Source organism: Musa acuminata, chromosome BXJ3-6 (genome assembly GCF_036884655.1).
Source record: "Musa acuminata AAA Group cultivar baxijiao chromosome BXJ3-6, Cavendish_Baxijiao_AAA, whole genome shotgun sequence".
Taxonomy (NCBI): domain Eukaryota; kingdom Viridiplantae; phylum Streptophyta; class Magnoliopsida; order Zingiberales; family Musaceae; genus Musa; species Musa acuminata.
In genome coordinates this window covers 3581412-3602735 of record NC_088354.1, presented here as the reverse complement: position 1 = coordinate 3602735, position 21324 = coordinate 3581412, and the positions used below count along the sequence as shown (strand labels likewise).

The following is a 21324-nucleotide window of genomic DNA, read 5'->3' as shown; positions in this document are numbered from 1 at the left end:
CTACAACACTATCGCCAGAGCATGCTCGATGCAGTTTCTCTTATATTTTTCCGTATCTAAGCCACATCTGAAAGACTAGTAGTTTTCTATTTGTAAAGTGAAGAAACATTCCCTTTGCTTACTTGGTAAGTTTGACTGACATAGTCCGCATATCAGAGACTTTGAGTGGCCGAAACAATCTCACCATATGAACAAGTGAATCCCACCATATATCAGAAGGTGAGCATGTTCTAAACAATCTCACCATACGAACAAGTGAATCCGGTTGGGCTAAACCCTAAATAACAATGGGGGCACGGCGCAATACAGCCCGGCACAGCCTGAACCATCTGTTTGGGCAACCAACCACCATACCATTCTCCAGATTACATCTCTAATATTATTTGTACCAGAGTTGGACCAATCATCACAGATAAGTAAGCGTAAATCTAAATTTCTCACAAATATACGCGACAATCAAGAAATAAAAGAGATTCTGTTTTCTTTTTTTCCTGTTTTTCTGCGGATAGAGAATTGATGCAGGACAAACAGCTTTACACAGGTTGTAATCAGATCATGTCCGTGTTATGTACAATACGAGGGTGAGAACAGAACACACACCAAAACCTTTCTAACATATGTTAAAGCTATACAGTTGCACATTCTTGTTAAGATCTTGGTCAGGGTCTACACATAATATACTGGCATACGCTCCTCGATGGAGACACGGCAAATAGGACACTTCTTGCACCTCTCAGAGCAAGGCCTACAAACAAAATTCAAGTCGATATCCAAAAGAACAAGAGCCAAACATATATTTTGTCACAGAGAATGGCTCATGGAACATACTTGCAGAGAGTGCGGTGCCGGCAAGGAAGGAGGACCATGCATATCTCTCCATCAAAGCAAATACTACAGAGAACTTTTTCCTGATAAAATGAAATTTTCACAAGTCAAAAATGTTTAAGACTTCAATTCTTTCAAGTGGAATGAGATCGAAAGGAAAATAACTTTTAGATGTAAGGAATATTACAATGGAAACAAACATGCAAGCAACCAGTGTTCAAAGATTGTTGAATATGTATTTGCCGATATTTATCAGTCCAAACATAAACTGACATGCAGACCAGCCAATTTTGAACAGTCCACATGCAATACAGGGCTTATGGTATGAGTTCAGCACTATGTGATTCAAGCTTTAAAAGTGACACAGAGAAAGTATATATACTCAATAGTTTACAAGTGATAACTCGAGTGACTTGACAGGTGCATCTACAGTATATGAGCACTTAGTTAAGATGAGTGGTTCAATTTTATAAAAAAGAAATAGTCTCGAAAACATCAGCAGTTGAACAAAGATAAAAACCAAAACATCAACAGTTGCACGGGTACAATACATACAAGAAATAATGGGAACGCCAAGTAGAAAATGAACAATATTGTAAAAAAGAAAAGGCATCAGGAATGCCTTGAAGGTGTATCACCACCCATCTGTTTTCATACTAACCTACTGGGAGGACAACCTGCAAATGCACTTCACATCACTAATTTGTTTGTCCAAACAGAAAGGCATTATTCACAGTTTATAGGTCAGCACAACAGGGATTCCTAAAAAAGTTTCAAAGCCAGAAATGTTCATAAGATAACTACACTGCTACTTGGTGATAATCTTACTCATAGTCTGTTTGTTCATTTTGGATGAGTTTAAAGGAAAAAGAAAATGTAATCGTAAGCAAGCCGATTGGTGAAAAGAAACAGTTGAAAGACCATAAGTTCTTGCAGACTACTGAATTAACATTAAAGTTTATAAGACTATAAACCAGGGTCTGTCGTACCACAGTATATCGGCTAATATGAGTGGTACATACCGGTTCGATTGGGGACCAGTATGTCGACCACCCTGTACCAGGTGGTATATACTAAAAGGCTCTGTAGCGCTCGATACAAGACTGTACCATTCTATAATGGTTAAAATCCAAATGTTACTAACCTGTGCCAATCGATAACGATCGAATTTCGATCATTACTGACAAATGACTCAGATCTGACCCTTTCCAATGGTTAGATCCATTTGAAAGGGTTTTTAAACCCTCCCCCACTCTTTCACCTCTTTCACCTCTTTTCACTCTCTCGTACTCTTATATTCTCTCAATCTCTTTCTTACTTCTTTCTCATTCTCACATTTACACTCTCTTAAAACTTCATAAAGTTACGATTTGTGGATTGGATCAAGCTTAGGAGGCTAATTGAGAGTTTTAACACATAAGTTAGAAGAACTCTAATCAAAGGTATGTAAATAACTTTTCAACCGCATTCAACAACCCACTCGACCTAGAGACATGGCAATGACGTGGGCAATAGTGCCTCAATTGATGATAGCGATGACACCGGGGAGTCGGTTGTCCCATCTACATAGTTTGAGGGTAGTGCATGGACTGAGAAGCAATACTTTACGTATGCCACCCAAGATTCAGATCATGGAGCTCGATATGATAGTTGGTCATTCTTCTCCGAGCAGCAATACGATGATAGTTGATCATTCCTTTTTGAGCAATAGTACGATGATCAATTTTATGATACAACAAATCAGTGGCAAAAGTAGAAGTTTCGATATTCTCTATGCTCCGCATCAATACATGCCACAATCGTACTTACCTTCAGAGCCGCCTCAGACATGTGTGGTTCACGACAATTAGACTACGACCATCACTACATTGATGCACCAATGACATATGGTGTATCAGTATACTATGTCATGAGATTATTTTCAGGACTGGGTCAGACAAACATATCAAATTGATATACAGATACATAAGATCGAGGACCTCGATCCATCACCCGTGGAGTTCCGTTGTTCTTTTTGGTGGTAGAACCAAGTATACCATCGATCGATTACTTGATTCATTTGAATCTTAAAGTTTAAGTTGTTTAACAAATAATCTTACAATTCAAATCATTTCTTTGTAGATAATTCAATACCAATGGGAGGACAATCCGGAACATACCACAAAGCTATTCCTTAAAGCCCTTCGAAAAAGATATGGGTCACTGTTCTTTCCTAATTTTGATTATTTTTGCTAAAATTATATTAAATTATATTTATTTCCAACTTAAAAATCCTAATATAACTTTTCCTCTATTTTTCAAGAATTTTTTGAGCTATTTTTGGCCATTTTTCTGTGATGTCGGTATGCTCTATCGTATTGACACAGTACGTCGGTACGGAGCGGTACATACCATACCATCGATCGGCCAATACATTAGTTCAGATCGATAAGGCAAATCTTGCTATAAACAATTATCACACCCTACAAGGATCAATTGATGTTTGAACCATAACTAGGACTTGACAAAAATGCATCTAATTATAATTTATTCATTAGAAGTGTTCGAAAGAGAAAGACTAGGATTCATATGCACGCTAATTGGTGCAAAGACCAGAAGGAATGACAAACCTGTGTTGACTTTCTACCATGCAATACCAGTCGGTATAGGCTACAAACTGATCTAAGTCATATAGTGGCATCTATGGCATGGCACTACACAAGCATATAACTTTCTAGTGCAACAAATACAAACCAATGTTGACCAACCCAACCAATGGGGCAAACTTATGCATGATTTATCTCTTTTGCATTCTCTTACTATCTGGCAACAACGACACTCAAACATAACCAATTAGTAGCAATGTATGTGTACTGAAAGTAATTAAATACCAAGATATGCAATACCATACCGTACCGGTGTTTCGAGGTTGGCTCGGTATGGTACGGTACCAGCGTACCGAGCGGTACACTAGGGTGTACCGACTGTACACCAACACTGTAGCACTGCTACATTGTACACTGTAGCACTATAGCACTACTACAGTGTATACTGTAGCACTGTAGCACGGTCCGTCCGGTAGTGGACGGTCCCCGGACCGGTACATACTGCCCGTACCAGGCGGTATGATTCGGTATGACAGACCTTGTTAAATACACCTAATGCATGAGACTCCTATAAATGAGAGTTCATTTATAGACAGGATATTTTCACAAAAATCATTAAGTACCAGAAAGTAAAATTCAAGAATTGCCAATATGCGAAATGGTATTGTTGCGAGCCTTTTTCTGGTGTGGTATATACTATATACAACTATGCAATAAGCCTATGCATAGTATAGCATGCATGAGGTGGAATTATTAGAATGTCATTTAGCAGCTAAAAATAGAAACATACAGAAAATATATTCAGTGATGGATCTAACCAAAACAACAAAAATCATAAAAATAAAAGATATTGGTGTAAAGATGGATATTCCAGTGCTTGGCAAGTCTAGGAAAGAGGCAGAGCGATCAAACCACCAAGCAGTATTGAAATAACAAGTACAAAATTTTAGTATCTGAAACAGGGATGTTAAGATCAAGAAATCTCTTTTGCCAAAAACCAAGATCAAGAATTCAAATATTGATACCAGTACCTAAACCAAAACTTAATTGAACTTATTAAGAATCAACCAGTATGGTACCTATACCAGTTGTTAACTAAAGAGAGCATTATTGATTAGCTATATGTTAAAGGGTTTAAATCTTCAAAATAACATTTTATATTTAAATATAGAGGTCAGGTTGCATACATTGACCCTCCCCGTACCCACCCCTGCATTGGCAGTAATCTCGTGTTCTCGGTATGTCATCTATGTCAAGGATTCAAGTCACAAAACTAAACTTTTTGATTGCAAAGGTAAGGTCACCTGCATTGATCTTTCTCAATCCCCACATTAGCAACAATCTCATGTGTTAGATTGTTTTTTCTTAAATACATGTTGATGTTTGACTGTGTTGGTGGTATATGACATGGCAGATTCCTATCACTTATGGATTGGTGCACTCAATGTATCATGATTTGAGACAGATTTATGAAAAGTTAATATGAAAATAAAATAAGATAGAAATTTTACATATTTAAAGAACCACAAAGGCACAAATTTCAATGAAGAATAAATCAACTAATACCATTTAGCATAGCACGAACATGACTGAAGCAGGTGCATAGATCCACAAGTTAGATAAAATGAGGCAATTAGGACTAGAGTTATGATGAAAGGCAGAATAAGACCTTAAGAATTATTAGAGATATTAAAAGAGCTTTAATTACTGTTGACTAGTAATATTGATACAAAAGAAAATGCACATACCTAACCCCAAACACACAAGCCCTATGTGCAATATGCATTTAAAAAGTTAAAACTGAGAAGTCACAATCTAACTAATGAATAACCTTAGAAATCCTAACTAAAAAATAGGCATGCAAGATTCTTGCTTTTTCCTCTTAACAAATAGCCTTAAAAACAGGGTTTTAAAATTCAATTAATTGCAATATAAATTTGGATCATCAACTACCAACAACTTATGGAACAAAAATATTAAGATCCAACCTTCCTTATCTTTTTTTCCCCCTCCAACTGGAATATCCTTATCCATAAACACCCTAATCAAGACAAATGTCCATCCTTCTTATCCCCCAAACTCAACAAAGAGAAGCAAAAGAGGAGAGATAAAAATGGAAGAACAGTGGAGATAACAAAAATATCTAATGTCACTGAAGCACTCCACATCTCCACCACCAACGACACCTCAACATCGATGTAGAGGTAAGTTGTGCTCTTCATCTGTAGGCAATGGGAGAGGAGATAACAGGGAATTTTTTCATACCCTGTAAATTGAAGGATCAAGTAGCTGGGTTCCAACAGTACTCATGAGAAAACAACCCCTCCAAGAAGGTGTATGCACAAAAATCCTTCCAAAACACTATCTCGTGTTATGTGGCTCTCTCGTAAACTAGATATGCACAAAAGGTTTTTAGGAGAAAAAAATTGTCATATAAATTACATTAAAAAATTGTCCTTCCATTGCAAAAAAAACAGTAATTATCTCTTCTGAATTTGTAATGATAAATTTTAAGTACTTTTCCTAATTTTATGAATTTCTATTTCTAAAGTATTTTTCTATTTTTAGACTTATCTATTTTTTCCTGATTTATCAGATATTTAGGTTTTCATTTCTCTTTTTACACGTCCAATCCTCTGATCCATATATTTCGAATCCTTGATACCTTGTCATCTGACTAAGCTCATCAAATCTGACCCCCATTCTTCAACGAATGGTCAATCATTATATTCAAAACTTTGCATTGAAAGAACATGGACAAAGATTAGATAAATCTTACAATATGTATAATTTGATATAAATTATGGATGGAAACAATTTAATAATTCAAAACAAAAAAAAAGCTTAGAAAATAATACAAATGCATTTAAAGATAAAAAAACCACATGGCATCTAGAAAACAAAGTTATGCTTACTAATCAAGGAAATTATGATAAGTTATACAGGATCCATAACTATCAGTAAGTTAATCAGTTGAGTTTTAGACAAAAGTCAGAATAAGAAGCAATACGTTTTGAAGCCTCTCATACTCTTGCTGACTATACTTTGTTATTTCAGCTTGTTCTCCCAAAGCTGCTTGTAGTCTCCAAACCTGAGATACAATGGTTCATTGAATAAAGCCAAAATGACCAAGTGTGTTGCTAGTATTTGCTGAGACTAACAATAATATAAGACCAAGAGCTTCTAGCCAATTTAAGACCAATTCAAGACTAACAACAATATAAGACCAAGGAAACAACACCTCGTCTGCAAGTTCCTTCTTAGGCATTTTCTTCACCACCTCAGGCGAATAGCCGCAGAAAGTGCTGTATCTGCAGATATAACAAATTAATCATGAGAAAGACACTGCACCTATGCAATTCCATTGCATTCAATAGTTTGTTAAAGAATTATGAAACATATCAGTGTAGAAAGCATCAACTTTTATGCTCTGGTCTCATAGAATTAGCTATTATGTATATGATAAACTCAACAAAATATTTTAACCATAGTAATCTTTCACAACTCCCATTATGTAAAAAAAATATAGAAGAAAATCAGACCTCATAGTCAAAACAAACAAAAGAAAAAGGGAGAAAAAACTAGAACATCTCAAGCACCAATAACTATTTCATTTCAGGTGATTAGCAATGAAAGCCAGTTCAAAGTCTAATTTAAAATAGCAATTACCAATTAGTGCATTACAAACAGGGACATATTTCAGGAGTAAAGTCATCCAAGTATTCTTGAACATTACAAATTCCATAATCAGAATAAGCATTTTAGATATTCTCAGTTTCTCACATAATTCATGCACATCACCCAGCGCAAGCACCAACACATACAATTCCATGCATGTCTAAACCACAGATCAAAACCCTTGTCCTGCTAAAACAGGACATATGCTCAAAAGACGGAGTACGTTCAAGAAGAATAGACTTTTGAAATAGAAGTGTGAGATTGGTGTCAAATGTTCTGAACTCCACTATGTTCAATCATAAAGCCTACCTCACATGTACACTTGCATTTCCAGTCCCCTAAGATTAAGAGGACCTAGACTCATAACAAAATATAAACAGAATGCCAAATCTTCATGCTTTATGAAGTTTGATCAGTCAAACTTTAGTCCACTAGGATCATTCAGATCATCTGTTATTTATAAACTTCTAAAGTATATCTTATTTTGTGTTTATTGTTAAGTTTGGTACGAAAAGAGGGAACAAACTGCAATATGAAGTTGCTAAGTTGCTCATGCTTGCTTACATCTACTTTGAGGTTTTCTTCTTATGAATTAACCTAGGTAAGTGCTCTAAATGAAATAATTTTTATGTGTTTCCAGAAAAAGAAAAAAATTCTGGAAACATTCAGTATCAAGGTCTGCATAAAACTTTCCCTCCCCGTTCAGAAATTTATCAGCACTCACATGCATTAAATTAGTGGCAGATAAAACATGATCATGTTAATGCTCACAATTCATGCTTACCACTGAACACATCCGAGGACCTAGCATACTGAAAGAGTACATTACAATGGCTAGTTGTCTCACACCCTTAATAGATCCATCTACTATATCCAAATATAAGGTCAACTACAAGAAGTTATCTTATACTCAATTACGAATAAGACCAAGTCATGACAAATATAGAAACTTAAGAACATGACTCACTGCTGCCATAATATTTTGTTAATACACTGTCTTCTTTGTCCTTTCCTCGATCACCACAATTATCTCATACATGTCTTTCAACCTGCTAGGACTATCTATGATCTAAGAGGTACAAGTCTGAGCTTTTAATAGTTCTGTCCACTTAGCTGCTACTTGTGTATTTGCTAACATCTCTTACTCCAATACTCACCTCAAAGTGCCTTCTCAAGTACAAACATAATGATCCAAAGAACCCAGTGTGTCTAAATGGTGTTAAATAATTTTGAAATACTGTAACTATTTTAGCTTATCCTTAACAGTATTTAGCATAAATTGATCATTCTAGATAATTTGCTTATACCATCATTGTCTACTTTAAAATCATTTACCAAATGGCATCACAAGCTTCTCTCCTCCTGTGGCATCTATCTTAGTTCAGTTACAATACCATGTTATCATAAATTCCATCAATTGCATATATCTCAATTCTCAAATAGAAATATCAAATTAACCAGATCTAGTGCAATGCTCAAAGGATACCTCATGATTGTTGCACAAGGATGTCAGAGGGATTGTTCATCAGTATGGGTCAAATTATGATACTTATACAACAGTTACTAAAGCACATTATCAATTATCCATGGTTTTCTTTGCAAAAGAGAAACTTGAAGCACTTTGTGAAGCAAATTAAATCAAATAAGAATTGTTCACCTAAAAACAACATTGCAATGATACACTCCATAAAACCTCTAGAAAATACATCTTAATCAATTCATCAATCAATAGACAAGTAATATCTGGCTTAATAAAGTAAATAAATAAAACAAAAAGGTGACACCCTTTAGGATCCTGTACTTATAATCAGTAATTCTTCACATCAAGAATAAATTCAGATTATTCCATTTGCCCAGTTACAAATTGCAATTCATAATTGTGCAGATTTAGGGAAACAAACCCAGTGGCGTTGGCATGAAATAAGCGAGCTTGTTCTTCTTTGCTTCCTTCATCAATAGACCACCAACCCAGCAGTCTAAATCATTCTGACAGTAAGTTTAATGAAATCTCACAGAATAAACCATGTTAACTAACAAGTAGAGCTCATCTCGCACATAAAGATCACACTACCTAGAGCCATGATGTAAGAAAGTGAAGCAATCCTGTGCTCTTGATGAAACAGCAAGATATCTACCGTCAACTGATTGATTATATAATAAAAGAACAAGCTTCTCCATCAATCTTGAAATAGCAAATAGGACAGCAGCACCTTGTAAAATAAATATGGGCAAAAATATGGTAAAGATGGGAATATGTCGAGCTCCAGATGGCGTTCCCTGAAAGGCGGACAAGCAATAGCAACTCAGTGGCAAACTTATATGCATGTACACATTGCAATGTGCAGGTATCTGATGGACAAGGATTTGGTAGTTAAGCAAGTTTAAGGTACTTAAAAGTTAAAAGGTAATTTCATGTACACTTGGTAATTTCACTAAGACTGTCTTGCATTATGTCTCTTGACTATCAGAACCATACCAATTGCATCATGGACAAGTTGACAAAATAGTTATTCATGGTTATGAATAAAAAAAACAAACTGATCAGCAAAAGCCTACATAAAGTGGCTTCTCATCAACATGCTGTCAATGTAATTCTTGTGTATCCAGGAATGGTTGCTCTCAACCAGTGCATGCACTGCCTAGCATGGATATGGTCATCACCATGTTGTTTATCATTTTTGTAGCAGATGACAAACCTACTGCTCAATGGGCAGACAAACTGAGTACATGCAACCCTTCCTCTTTAATCAAATACATTTTCTTCATTGTGGTTCTCCACTGAAACATGCTTGTCACTCATCTAAGTCAGTGTTACACTTGAAATAACTGATCTATTTTGTTTTGCAGCAATGCAGCAACAATCCGAAAACAGTTTCTGTATAAAGCAAAATATCAACCAATAACTTGACATACCTCCAAGTGCATACATAACAAAATTTGGAAAACCACAAGTGGAATTTTCATTATATGGCCTCCTATATCTTGTGGACCACAAAGCCTATCCTGCTCATGGTCCACCACAGAAGGGAGCATAAGGCCACTATTCCAATCACGATATCTAATTGCTGAGGATGAACTAGGCTCTCCATAATGAGCTTGTCTATGAATCATTGGGTTAGACCACTTTGTACAAACTAGGAATGCAAAGCACTCTGAAATTCTGCACAAGCAAGATTGTATATTAGAAAAGATAAAACAAACAACATAACCCAATTAAAAATGTAAAAACTAAAACAAAAGGTACCCGAAGTTTATAAATAAATCCCACCATCCAAGAGCTCCAACATCACCTGCAGTTGTCAGACTTGAGCATTATATCACCTAACATACTTCATATATCATGTAGTTGTACTGTAACAAAAAGGATGTCACTGCAATATATTACCCAGTAGCATTAGAATCTGAAATATAATAAAATACTCAGTTCTGCATTTATAACAGAACTTGAAACGGTTGCAATCCCAGAAAAATGAAAGGTGGAATTACATTGTTCTAGCATGTCTGATTTTTCCATGCAAATCCAGTAACAAGGAGCGATGTACTGCATAAACACATTACATGATAAGGCCTAACCCAGAAATGACCCATTTAAGTAAATGTCACATAAACTCTAAACTGACTATTATATTATCATGTCCACAACTACCTGCGTAACCGAACTAAGAATCCTACATTGTCTAGAGTCTAGACTCATGTAAATAATGCATGTGAAGGCATTTAGCAGGTAAAGTTCATTCCCAACAATTCTAACTTTGCTTTTTCAACTCAGTTTGTGGGGTGTGCTTTTTTCCCCCTAAGAGGGATTCTTGTCTTGCCTAGTTAACATGCCAAATCTCAGCCTTTTTATTTGAAACTCTTTTGTAGAACACCAATTCAAACAACTATGTAAGATGAATCTGGACTTTTATGCCAATGTGTTAAATATGTCATGTCTTTTTTGTATCTATTTAGACTCCAACATGTTGCAAGTCAACTAGGTTGCTGATAATATTAAATGTGTTTCCCTTTTCCTAAATTTTATCATGCAGCCGATCCTAGAATCTTACTATCTCTTCATATTCTAGCATTGTGCCTATAATCTATATTCAAATGAATGTCATGATTCACTATTCATATCAACACATCAATTTCTATACTTTCATCAATATAGCATTATAAAGATTAAAATAATGATACATCAAAGTTCTAATTATATGTGTGCTATGGTTCTCTTCACATATTCTATATATCCAAGAAAAGAACAGTGTTTCTGGTTAACTTGTCTGAGTCCAGATCAAATCAAAGTCCCAAGTTCGCACCCTTGATTAAAGCTCCAAATAAGCAAGAAGAGTGGCAAGTATAGCTACGAGCTCTATTTGAGTTAAGCATCCCACAAATATTCCATAAAAGAGAAGTGAACATTCTATAAAGTCAATCTCATAGCTAGCTAACAAGCAGTGAATGAGATGAAAAATCATAAAACTACGATAAAAATAGACTTACCACAAAGTTTAAGAAGTGTGAAAGTGGTAGCGGCAATGAGAAACACCATAGAGATTGCAACCCAGAAGTGCTGAGGCACCGAATATTTATTTAGTATGAATAGGCTTTGGAAAGTACATTAAAGAACCTATAATATCCAGAACAGATGCAATCCGAATATTTTGCTTATTTTCATGTAACATAATGCCTTCAGAAGTGACCAGAAAGATTTTGCCAAAGAATTATTGCTTTAAAAACGGCAAGCTTATGACATACATATATAGTAAGATCTGCAAAAGATGCAAAGGTGAACTTTTAAATTTGAAAAAATGAGTCACTGGAGAAAAATAATAACTATTTATCAACATCAAGAAGTTAGAATTATACCCCAAATATTTATGATCCCCATAAGGAACTATATCCCAGATGCCTAAGCATGTGGAGTAAGCAGAAAAATGGCTACCTAACATGTTTAATGCCAAAATCATTAAACCAATAACACTAGTGAGATGAGGATGCTGAGATAGATGCTTACACTAAGAAATAACAGGAAATACTTTCATTCCTGAACAACTAAAAGTAATTCCAGTCAAGGATAAAATGGAGGAAATGGCATGCGTATGTCCAAAAAAAAGTCAACTGAAAGATCTATCATGAAAGCTATTTATATATTAAAGCCATTAATTAAAAAAAATATAGAGAGAAGAAGAAAGGCATGCATATGATTTTTATTGACTTAGATAAAGCCTATCTCTAGAGATTTATTAAAGTAGAATTAAAAAAAATTGTATCTACTAAATATACTAATGTCATAAGATATATATATATATATATATATATGATATTGTAGCCGCTAATACAAGAACTATATTGATTGCATCTAGAGAGTTTCCTTAATATAGGATTTACACCAAGGATCAACTTCAAATCCTTATTTTTTTAAATTGGTAATGAACAAACTTAATATTCATATAAAAGGTAAACCTAAGTGGTGTATATTACTTGCTGATAATATTTTTAAATTTATGAAAGTTCAAATGCAATCAATTTTAAACTTGAATGATGGAAAAAAAAAATTGTTAAATAAAGGTATTAAATTAAATAGGACTAAGTCTAAATTTATGATATAATGTCAATATACTAAGAAAATAATTTGAGGATGTAGTTAAAATGGATGGACAAGAAGTTCAATAGAAAACTTTAGATATATTGACTCAATTATTCAAAATGATAAAGAGATTAATGAAACTATTGTTCATGGGTGGTTCAAGTGAAAAGAGTTATCAGGAGCTTTGTGTAATTACTAAATGTCTTCTAAAATTAAGATAATTGTTAAGCTACCATGTTTTACATAGATAAGTGTTGCGATCCACATGTCCTACATATGGCACTTGTCACCATGTAAGAGCCATGTTGGTATTATATTGTACTATTAGATAATAAGGAATCAAGCATCTAGTGAGCCCGATTAAGAGGGAACTTGAACCTTAAAAACTCGAGTAAAATCATTTTAAATGGTATCTTCAAAGCAAGGTTCGTCGTACCATGGTATACCACTCAGTACGAGCGGTACATATTGGTCTATCGATACACCCTATTATATTATGTGTTAGTATATCGGTACGTACTGTACCGATGACTAGTTGGTACATCAATATGGACCGATAAGGCGAACCATGTTTCAAAGTTTCTAAAATTCCACAAAGTTAAAGCCCCATGTGGTCAAGAGATATGTACAAAACTACAAAAAGCATAGAAAATATCAAAATCATCATAACGTAGATGTTAATGTTATACATGTTAAAGATGCAAGTTTTAGTAGTTATCATCAAGATGACGTTTAAAGTCCACGTGACAAACTTAAAGCAAGTCACAATTAAGAAAAATGAAGTGCATCATATGATATAACGGGATCAAGTTCACAATGACTGAATCAACATCAACTCTCAGTTATACTTACAGGAAGTGTCTCCCATATGGCTTCATCACTCACGCTTTCTTCATCTCCGGGCATTAAGGTCCTACACATTCTGAACATGGAGCAAAGACCATGTCAGGCAAGAGAGACCAGAACATCAAATGGAAGTGCTAATTAACCAAAAAAAACAGTCAGTTATTCTTCATTAATAAAATCTCTCACATGATCAGTCTGGTTGACAAAAAGTAAATCACCATTGTACCAAATGCAAAAAACTAGCCTTGCCCAATTTGCTTCAATTTCCAAGAAACCCTTTGGAACAAAGTAACTAGATTAATTCTTTTCAAACTAGAGCTTGAATAACAAGAACAGAACTGGGTACCCAATACCAACTAGGTTGGCTCCATCAAATATAGAGGTATCATTGAGAAATGAGACCAACATCTAGCATCTACTATGAAGCATGAATACTTCAAATGCTTACGGTATTGTTGTTAAAACCTACACTTGTTCAGTAATTTGCAAAGTTTGTTGAATACTCCAAAATATGATTACAAAACCGCTCAGACCAGTATGATACAGGCGGTATTTACTGGTTGTACTGGTACTGGCAGGATTTACATGTTCGATCAGATGTCGAGAAGCAAACCAAGCCCAACCAAGCAGTTTTAATCTGATACAAGGCTTGCTGTCTGGTAAGCTTACCAAGCCCAACAGTCGAGAAGCAAACCAAGCCCAACAGTCTGGTAAGCACTGTGAACTGAGCTTACCACCTGGTCCAGGCTTGATAATGGACATGGATTGGGCGAGAAGCCTGATTCTTTGTTTTCAATTCTTAACAGATTTTTTAAAACCCTAATAACCCACCTCACCCTTCAACTGCCCATTTTTCTCTCCTTCTCACATAGAGACAATACACACTGTTTAACTGAGCTTACCACACAATCCAGGCTTAAAAATAGGTCCAGATGGGGCAATAAGCCTAATTATTTTTTAATTTTTAATATTTTTTAAAACCCTAATAGCCCACGTCACTGACCAATGGCACATCTCTCTCTCTCTCTCTCTCTCTCTCTCTCTCTTCCTCACATAGTCTGCCCATGCTCATTGTGCGTCGCACCACCAACTACCTAGGACCCTTGCCCCTGGTCACCATATCCAGCCCCCACCTGCTGCCCCTTGCTCCCTTCAAGTTTCCTCTCCTCTTCTTCATCCTTCTCCTTTGTTGCCTCGTCCTCTTCTCTACCATCTCCCCCCTTCTCTTCTTCTTCATCACCTCTTCCCCTTCTTCTCCACCTCTTACTCTCCTCTTCCTCTCATCTTCCTCCTCACGCATCCTTTTTGTACTGCAATACGTTCCAACATATGGAATGTCAGAAAAAATACCCAGTCCATAGCATATGTCAGAATGGACCACACCCATACTAGTCTAGTGGACTCCTATAATTCCGACATCCGGGATAAAAAACATTGCTTCAAAATATCAAAACAACGTACAGTATTATATGTAGGACATGTGTCAAACACACATTATGCGCATATGTTAAGCTGTTCACTTACTATCATGTGAATGATCTCCTTAATATTTTTTAATACATATAGGGAACATTTTTATGATTGGTTGTGTCATATTTCGCTTTGCCGGTCCGTATCGGTGTGCCGACTAATTGTCAGTATAGTATGTACCGAGCTGTACAAAACCATATCAAGCGAACTAACACACAGTACATGGAGGCATACTGATGTATTGCCCATATCAGTCCCCTATTGAACCAGTATATACTACCCGTACTGAGCAATACTCTATGGTTCGGTGAACCTCGAGTGTTGTGGATAATTGTTTAACAATTATCCACACAACCAATCACAAGAATGTTCCCTATACATATTAAAAAAATATTAAGCAGATCATTCACATTATAGTAAGTCAACAGCTTAACGTATGTGCATAATGTATGTTTGACATGTCCTACATATAATACTATACTTTGTTTTGATATTTAGGGTTAGCTATTTAAGGTCCTAACTATTTAGGGTCAACTACATGGATCTTTTGCTGCTATTAAGATCTATAAAAAGTCATATGTTTAATTAATCTCAAAGTATTTGAATATTTATTTATAATTTATATTAAAGTCTTTTTAGGTCTTCCTCTATCTTTTTTTGTATCACTAACATTAATCATTGCACATCTTCTATATATAAGTTTTTCTTCATATATAACTTGTATTAGTGGAACAAATTTTAAACTGTTGTTGTATATATCCATGAAAACATGAAGATTTATAATATAGAATCTCTAGTAACTCTACAATAATTAATTCAAACTACAAAAGCAACAAATGAGAAAGTTGTGCACACAACATCAACAAAAAAACGAAAACATAATTACCTGACATTGTCAACAAGAATGATTATTTCAAAGGCTAGCAGTGGAATAAATACAATCTTCAAGTTAACAGCAGGTTCACCATTAACTGCAAACAATCTATGTTTTAGGGAGACAGATAAGAGAAATATAGTGCTTATGTAAAGTACATAAGCAGGCATCTAGAACATATTTAGACAGCTAATATGCTAGCACATTATTTCAGCAGGAAAAAGAATACTTTGAGTGTGTAATTTAGGTTAGCTAATGACTGTATATTGCTCTATCTATTTTCACTTACCGCTGATGCCCTGGAGATAAATACAAAGAAGCAACTCGAAGGAAATTAGTAATGGCGTTGCCACAACAGCATGAGAAGGTGCCCACTGTGGAAAAGAGGGACTTCTTTTCAGTGCCTGATCATGTAAACTCTCCTAAATAAAAGCACAAATGCATGAACAGAAGAACATTTCTCCAAAAAAGGTTCTCAAATCTGACATGACGATCATGCGGTAGTGAAGGAGCAGGCAAGGAGAATCTCCCTCGTGCAACAACACCATGAAATAGCCAAAGAGGGAAGAAGATTATCCTGCATAATCAGAAAAATAAATTTAAATTTTATATAGTACTTCACTAGCTTCTACGATTCTACGATTCTCCATTTCAAAAACATTTCATGGATTTTTGGAGATTTTCAACATTATACTAACTTGGGGGAAAATACTCCAAAGCAAGAAGTAATCAGTTACAGTAACCTGATCAGGTAATGAAATAACTCTTGATCCATGTAGTTAAATAGCACTGATGGCTACTTTAAACCAGAAAATGCATAAAATATTTATATTGCCATGAACTTTAACAAAAGGCATCTACACAGTAAATTACCATGTTGTCAAGCATAATTCGACAAGTTATCCACTGTATTTTTTCATTTCTGTGTGTATTAGTATCAACCATTCCGGCAGTCTAGCGCCTTGTAAAATTACAAGGCAACATTCTTTTGGGAAAAGATGCCTTGAATCTATAGAAGCAACAAGAACCAAAGTTTTCTTCTTTCCTCTTTATGTGAATCAACAATATATATATATATATATATATATATATATATATATATATATATATATATATATATATATATATATCAAATAACAGTGTACAAGCCAACAGATAAGTAATCAAATAATAAGCAAACCAATTTATGTGAAACCATTCGACATTGATGGTGTGAAATGTTGGTGACATCTCTATCAACCCAACTTGGTCTTGGGCTACGTGTGCAGGAGCCTGAGGACGTCTGAGAAGGGGAGTCTGGAACTTATCTACACGCTTGACGATCAACCTACAGGAAGACCAAACTCAGGTGAGGTGCTCAATCCGATCCCTCCGATGCTCAAGTTAGGGCCGAAGTGGAAAAAAGACTCATAGGTGACCTCTATAACTAAGAAAAGAGTGGGCCTTTATAGTAGGCCAGGCCCAAGGGAATATTCTACAATATGGGCTGAATATTCCCTTCTGGGCTTACCATTGTTGTTGGCCTTTCGGTGGTCACCACCTCATCCAGGCTCCACCACATGGCGAACTACGATTGGAGGGGTAGATTTCTCCCCATCAAATATAAAGTAAAAAACCTTGGGCAAGCCATATGAATTCTTCCACTATAAAAATAACGGGTTGACTAAATTCTCTTTCAAGACTGACTAAAGGATATCAAATAGAATAAAAAACAGGCACCCAAATGAGTTAAAAAAAAAACCAGAGTGAAAACTAAGAGAAGAAATCTCAAAGATCAACAATATTGATAGTTAATCCAATCACCGTGCTTTCTTCTTCCCAAAGGAAAACCTCCCTTTTCTTCCCCTTACGTATTGTCACGAACGGTCGTCGTGCACCCGCAACAATTCTGTTCAATGAACCGTTCGTCGTTTATGTTTACATGTACAGCTGTGTGGCAGCATGTTTTGGCTTGGTTTTATGTCCTTTTACTTGTAAAAATGTAAGTTCGAACAAGTTGCAGGGTTATAGTGCGACCGCTCACCGAACCGAGCAAAACAGCCTAAAACAGCTCCGTTTTCAGGTGTTACGGGTTGTTTTCTGCAGCCCGCTGCTGCACGCGAAACATCAACCATCTCAGCACCCTGGAACCACCCGGGTGGCACCATGGGGGATAGGGCTTCGGTATAGTGTCGAGCGTTGAACAATCTTTCGCAAGTTCGCACGTTACCTTGACGAGAACTTGTTGTCGCGCCCGGCGCCCGGCACCCGGTGAGCAGCTATTTGTGGACTTACAGCTGTTCGTTCAACCTTCTAAAGTCCTTGTTTTTCTCCTTTCTCTCTTTTCTCTAGTGCACGCAAGGTGCTCGCTGAATTGCTTGTAAAGCTTCCCCTTTCGCGAGACTTCGGGACTTGTCCGTCGCTCATTCTTCGAACTAATCAACTTTCTCTTTTACAGGTCCTTCGGAACCTGAGTGAGGTTGCAACTTGACTGACTTTTGCGAACGCATATCACAAGGGCGCTTCGCGACTTAGGCAATCCAAACTAAGTTCGCGTCTTGGCCGCAATGGTGCATCACGACTTAGGCAATTCTAGCTAAGCCCGTAACAGTATGACGACTATAATTTTTCTTTTTCTCTTCTAACACTTCACTTAGCATTAAAGTTAGGACTGTATTATAAACCCCTACGATCCCACCACTTAACACATGGGCGAGACCACCCAACAGATCTCCCCCTCACGCCCATGTTAAGAGTTCTTCCATGCCTATTATCTTCCCACAAGGAATATAATTTTCTGAAAACAATGATTTAGTTATCATCAAGGTCTGCAATTTCGTATCGTACCGGAGTTTCGACGATCGCTCGGTACGGTACGAAACTGTATACCGAGTGGTATACCGCTCGGTATATATATATATATATATATATATATATATATATATATATATATATATATTATTTAAAAGGCAACGTCGCATCGCCTCGGCGACGTCGCCTTTTCCTTCCCCACGCGGGGCGACGTCGCCTCATTTATTTATATATATATATATATATATATATATATATATATAATCTGAAAAACGTGACGTCGTCGAACGTCGCCTTTTTCTAAAATATTTATATATAAATATATATATATATATATATTATTTTATTTTATTTTTCGTTCCGCCCGGTAGCGGAAGGTCCGCGTACCGGTATGCCGTCGGACCGGTACATACCGCTCATATCGGGCAGTATCATTCGGTATTGCCTTCCTTGGTTATCATATCTAATCCATTCTCATCAATATGTATTTTTTTAAAATGCAATACCTTTAACTCAAGTATAACAAATCCAATGATATCTGACATCAGTATACTTAGGTCTGAAATGAAAAGGTTAATTTTACTGAGATGGATATTGCTTTGATTGCCACAGTAGAGAATAAACTTCTCTTGCCTATGTTTCAACTCATCTAGGAATTATTTCATCCAAAATAGTTCTTCTGTGGCAACAATATCCTCATCCATAAGAGGTAGACTTTGTCTTTCACTAACGTTGAGTATATTGTGCAACAAAAGCTTGTAAAAAACTCTTGTCTATGAAAAAGTAACACAAGAGTTGGGAATTAAGCAAGAGAAGTTTATTTTACACTGTGGTAGTCAAAGTGCTACCCATTTCAATAAAAATCCAATTTTTCATTCCATATCTTAAGCATATTGATGTTAGATATTACTGAATCCGAGATATACTAGATATGAAGTTATTGTATGATGAAAAAATTCATAATGATGAGAATGGATTAAATGTGATGAGTAAATCATTGTTTTCAAAAAAACATATTGCTTCAAATACATGATGACTAAGTTCCTCCATACACGAAAATAACAAGCATGAAGGAACTTCCCACATGGGAATGAGGGAGAGATTTGTTGGTGGTACTATCATCTGTTAAGCAGTAAGACCCTAGGGGTTTACTGACAAAATACAAAACCTAAGAGAGGTGTTAGAAGAGGGGGGAAAAATCAGGTCCAATTATCAATAATTGGATACTCAAAATCAGGTCCAATTATCATAACATTCTGGTATGTTGATTTAGACACCATGCTTGTTCGATATTAGTCTTTGAGATTTTTTCTCATATACAGTTCTCTCTCTAATTTCTTCAAGCTCATATGAGTGTCTGTATTTAATGGTATTTGATATACTCTAGTCAGTATAGTAAGAATCATTTGTAATCCGATTATTTTTATAGTGGAAGAATGGATCTGACTTTGCTCATGCTTTTTCTCTCGACCTTGAAGGCTTTTTCATGTAAATCTTATTATTTTATCACTTATTTAATGGTTTGCTTATTATTTTGTCACTTATCTTATTGACTTGTGCACTGTTAAATTTTCTACAATCTCCGATTTGATATCAAAATATATCTTGGTTGATTCACATAAAGAGGAAAATGAAGATTTTGTTGTTTGTCACTTTCACCAATTCAAGACATCTTTTCCCAATGCATTCTAACACTTATTCATTAAAATATTTTCTGGGAGAGATTTAAGTGCAGAAAAAAATTACAAGCATGTGAAGTGAAGGTTTTATGCTCATATCTTATTTGAAAAGATCGCACTAACAATACTCCAAATAAAGGATTGAAAGCAACAATAAAGTCATTATTGTGAATAATACTGGGATTAAGTTACATATGGATAAGTGGCATAATGTCCATAATATCTAAGTTAAAAGCATTGCTGTGGATCCCAAATAAATCATGACAAATAAGAGGTAGGACAAAAAAAATCATATATTGTAAAGTGTGACATGAGAAGGCACTATGATGAATGCGTCCCTTCACTAGCAACTAAACTACAAGGTTTCTATCAATAATGCGTACCCTAATTAATCTGCAATATTGGATGACACTAAAAAAAATCTTAAAAAATTGTGATACTTTGAGCCCTTCACGGCTGCTGAATACATCCATAAAATTTGATCATGAGATCTTGTCGAGTTAGCACTCTATTTCGCGTTGTTAACGTTAAATCCATGGTCTCCAAAGCACAGCAACATGGAAAAATAGAGCATAAGGAAGTCACAGCCGATGTCAATCCTCTACGCTCATCCCTTGTTACCAAGCTCCAAATCAAACCCATTTTCTTGCGTGTCATAACAGAAAGTGTCCCAACAATTCCACTCGTGTTCCACGAGAACACAACCGAAACCCCAGTAATTTGATAAGATAATCCCAATTCCAAAGAAGACACAGCAATTCAAAGGTAAACGAAAGGAAAGATGACTGGGAATCAAAATTTACCGACCACCAAGGGTAGTGCGTCCGGCCATCGATCTTTAGAGCAAGGGAGAGGGTAAAGCAGATGAGCAAGCCCTGCGCCACCAGCGCCTGAGCCGCTTTCCCCACCCTCCGCCACGTCATCGCCCTCCGCCGCTGCATCTCCCTTTCTCTCTCCGCACGGATTTGGGGATTTTGGTTTACGAAATTTACTTGTGCAAACGAACGA

At 35.9% G+C, this 21324-nt stretch overlaps 1 protein-coding gene across 3 annotated transcripts; it reads right to left on the bottom strand.

Annotated features, from left to right (window-relative positions):
* Positions 1 to 464: 464 nt before the first annotated feature.
* Positions 465 to 21311, bottom strand: LOC135641105 (uncharacterized). Of its 3 annotated transcripts, none has more exons than XM_065156152.1 (14): positions 21124 to 21311; positions 16334 to 16424; positions 16137 to 16221; positions 15860 to 15944; positions 13510 to 13579; positions 11571 to 11640; positions 10333 to 10378; positions 10002 to 10248; positions 9160 to 9365; positions 8990 to 9064; positions 6652 to 6721; positions 6421 to 6501; positions 829 to 908; positions 465 to 745 (listed from the first exon to the last, which is right to left on the bottom strand). In XM_065156152.1, exons 1-14 carry the CDS (start codon positions 21255 to 21257, stop codon positions 667 to 669), a joined length of 1419 nt encoding a protein of 472 aa, XP_065012224.1. In that variant the 5' UTR covers positions 21258 to 21311; the 3' UTR covers positions 465 to 666. The 3 variants fall into 3 exon arrangements, with proteins under 3 accessions (XP_065012224.1, XP_065012226.1, XP_065012225.1); XM_065156154.1 differs by having other exon boundaries at positions 21120 to 21303; XM_065156153.1 differs by lacking the exon at positions 8990 to 9064.
* Between the last annotated feature and the right edge of the window lie 13 nt (positions 21312 to 21324).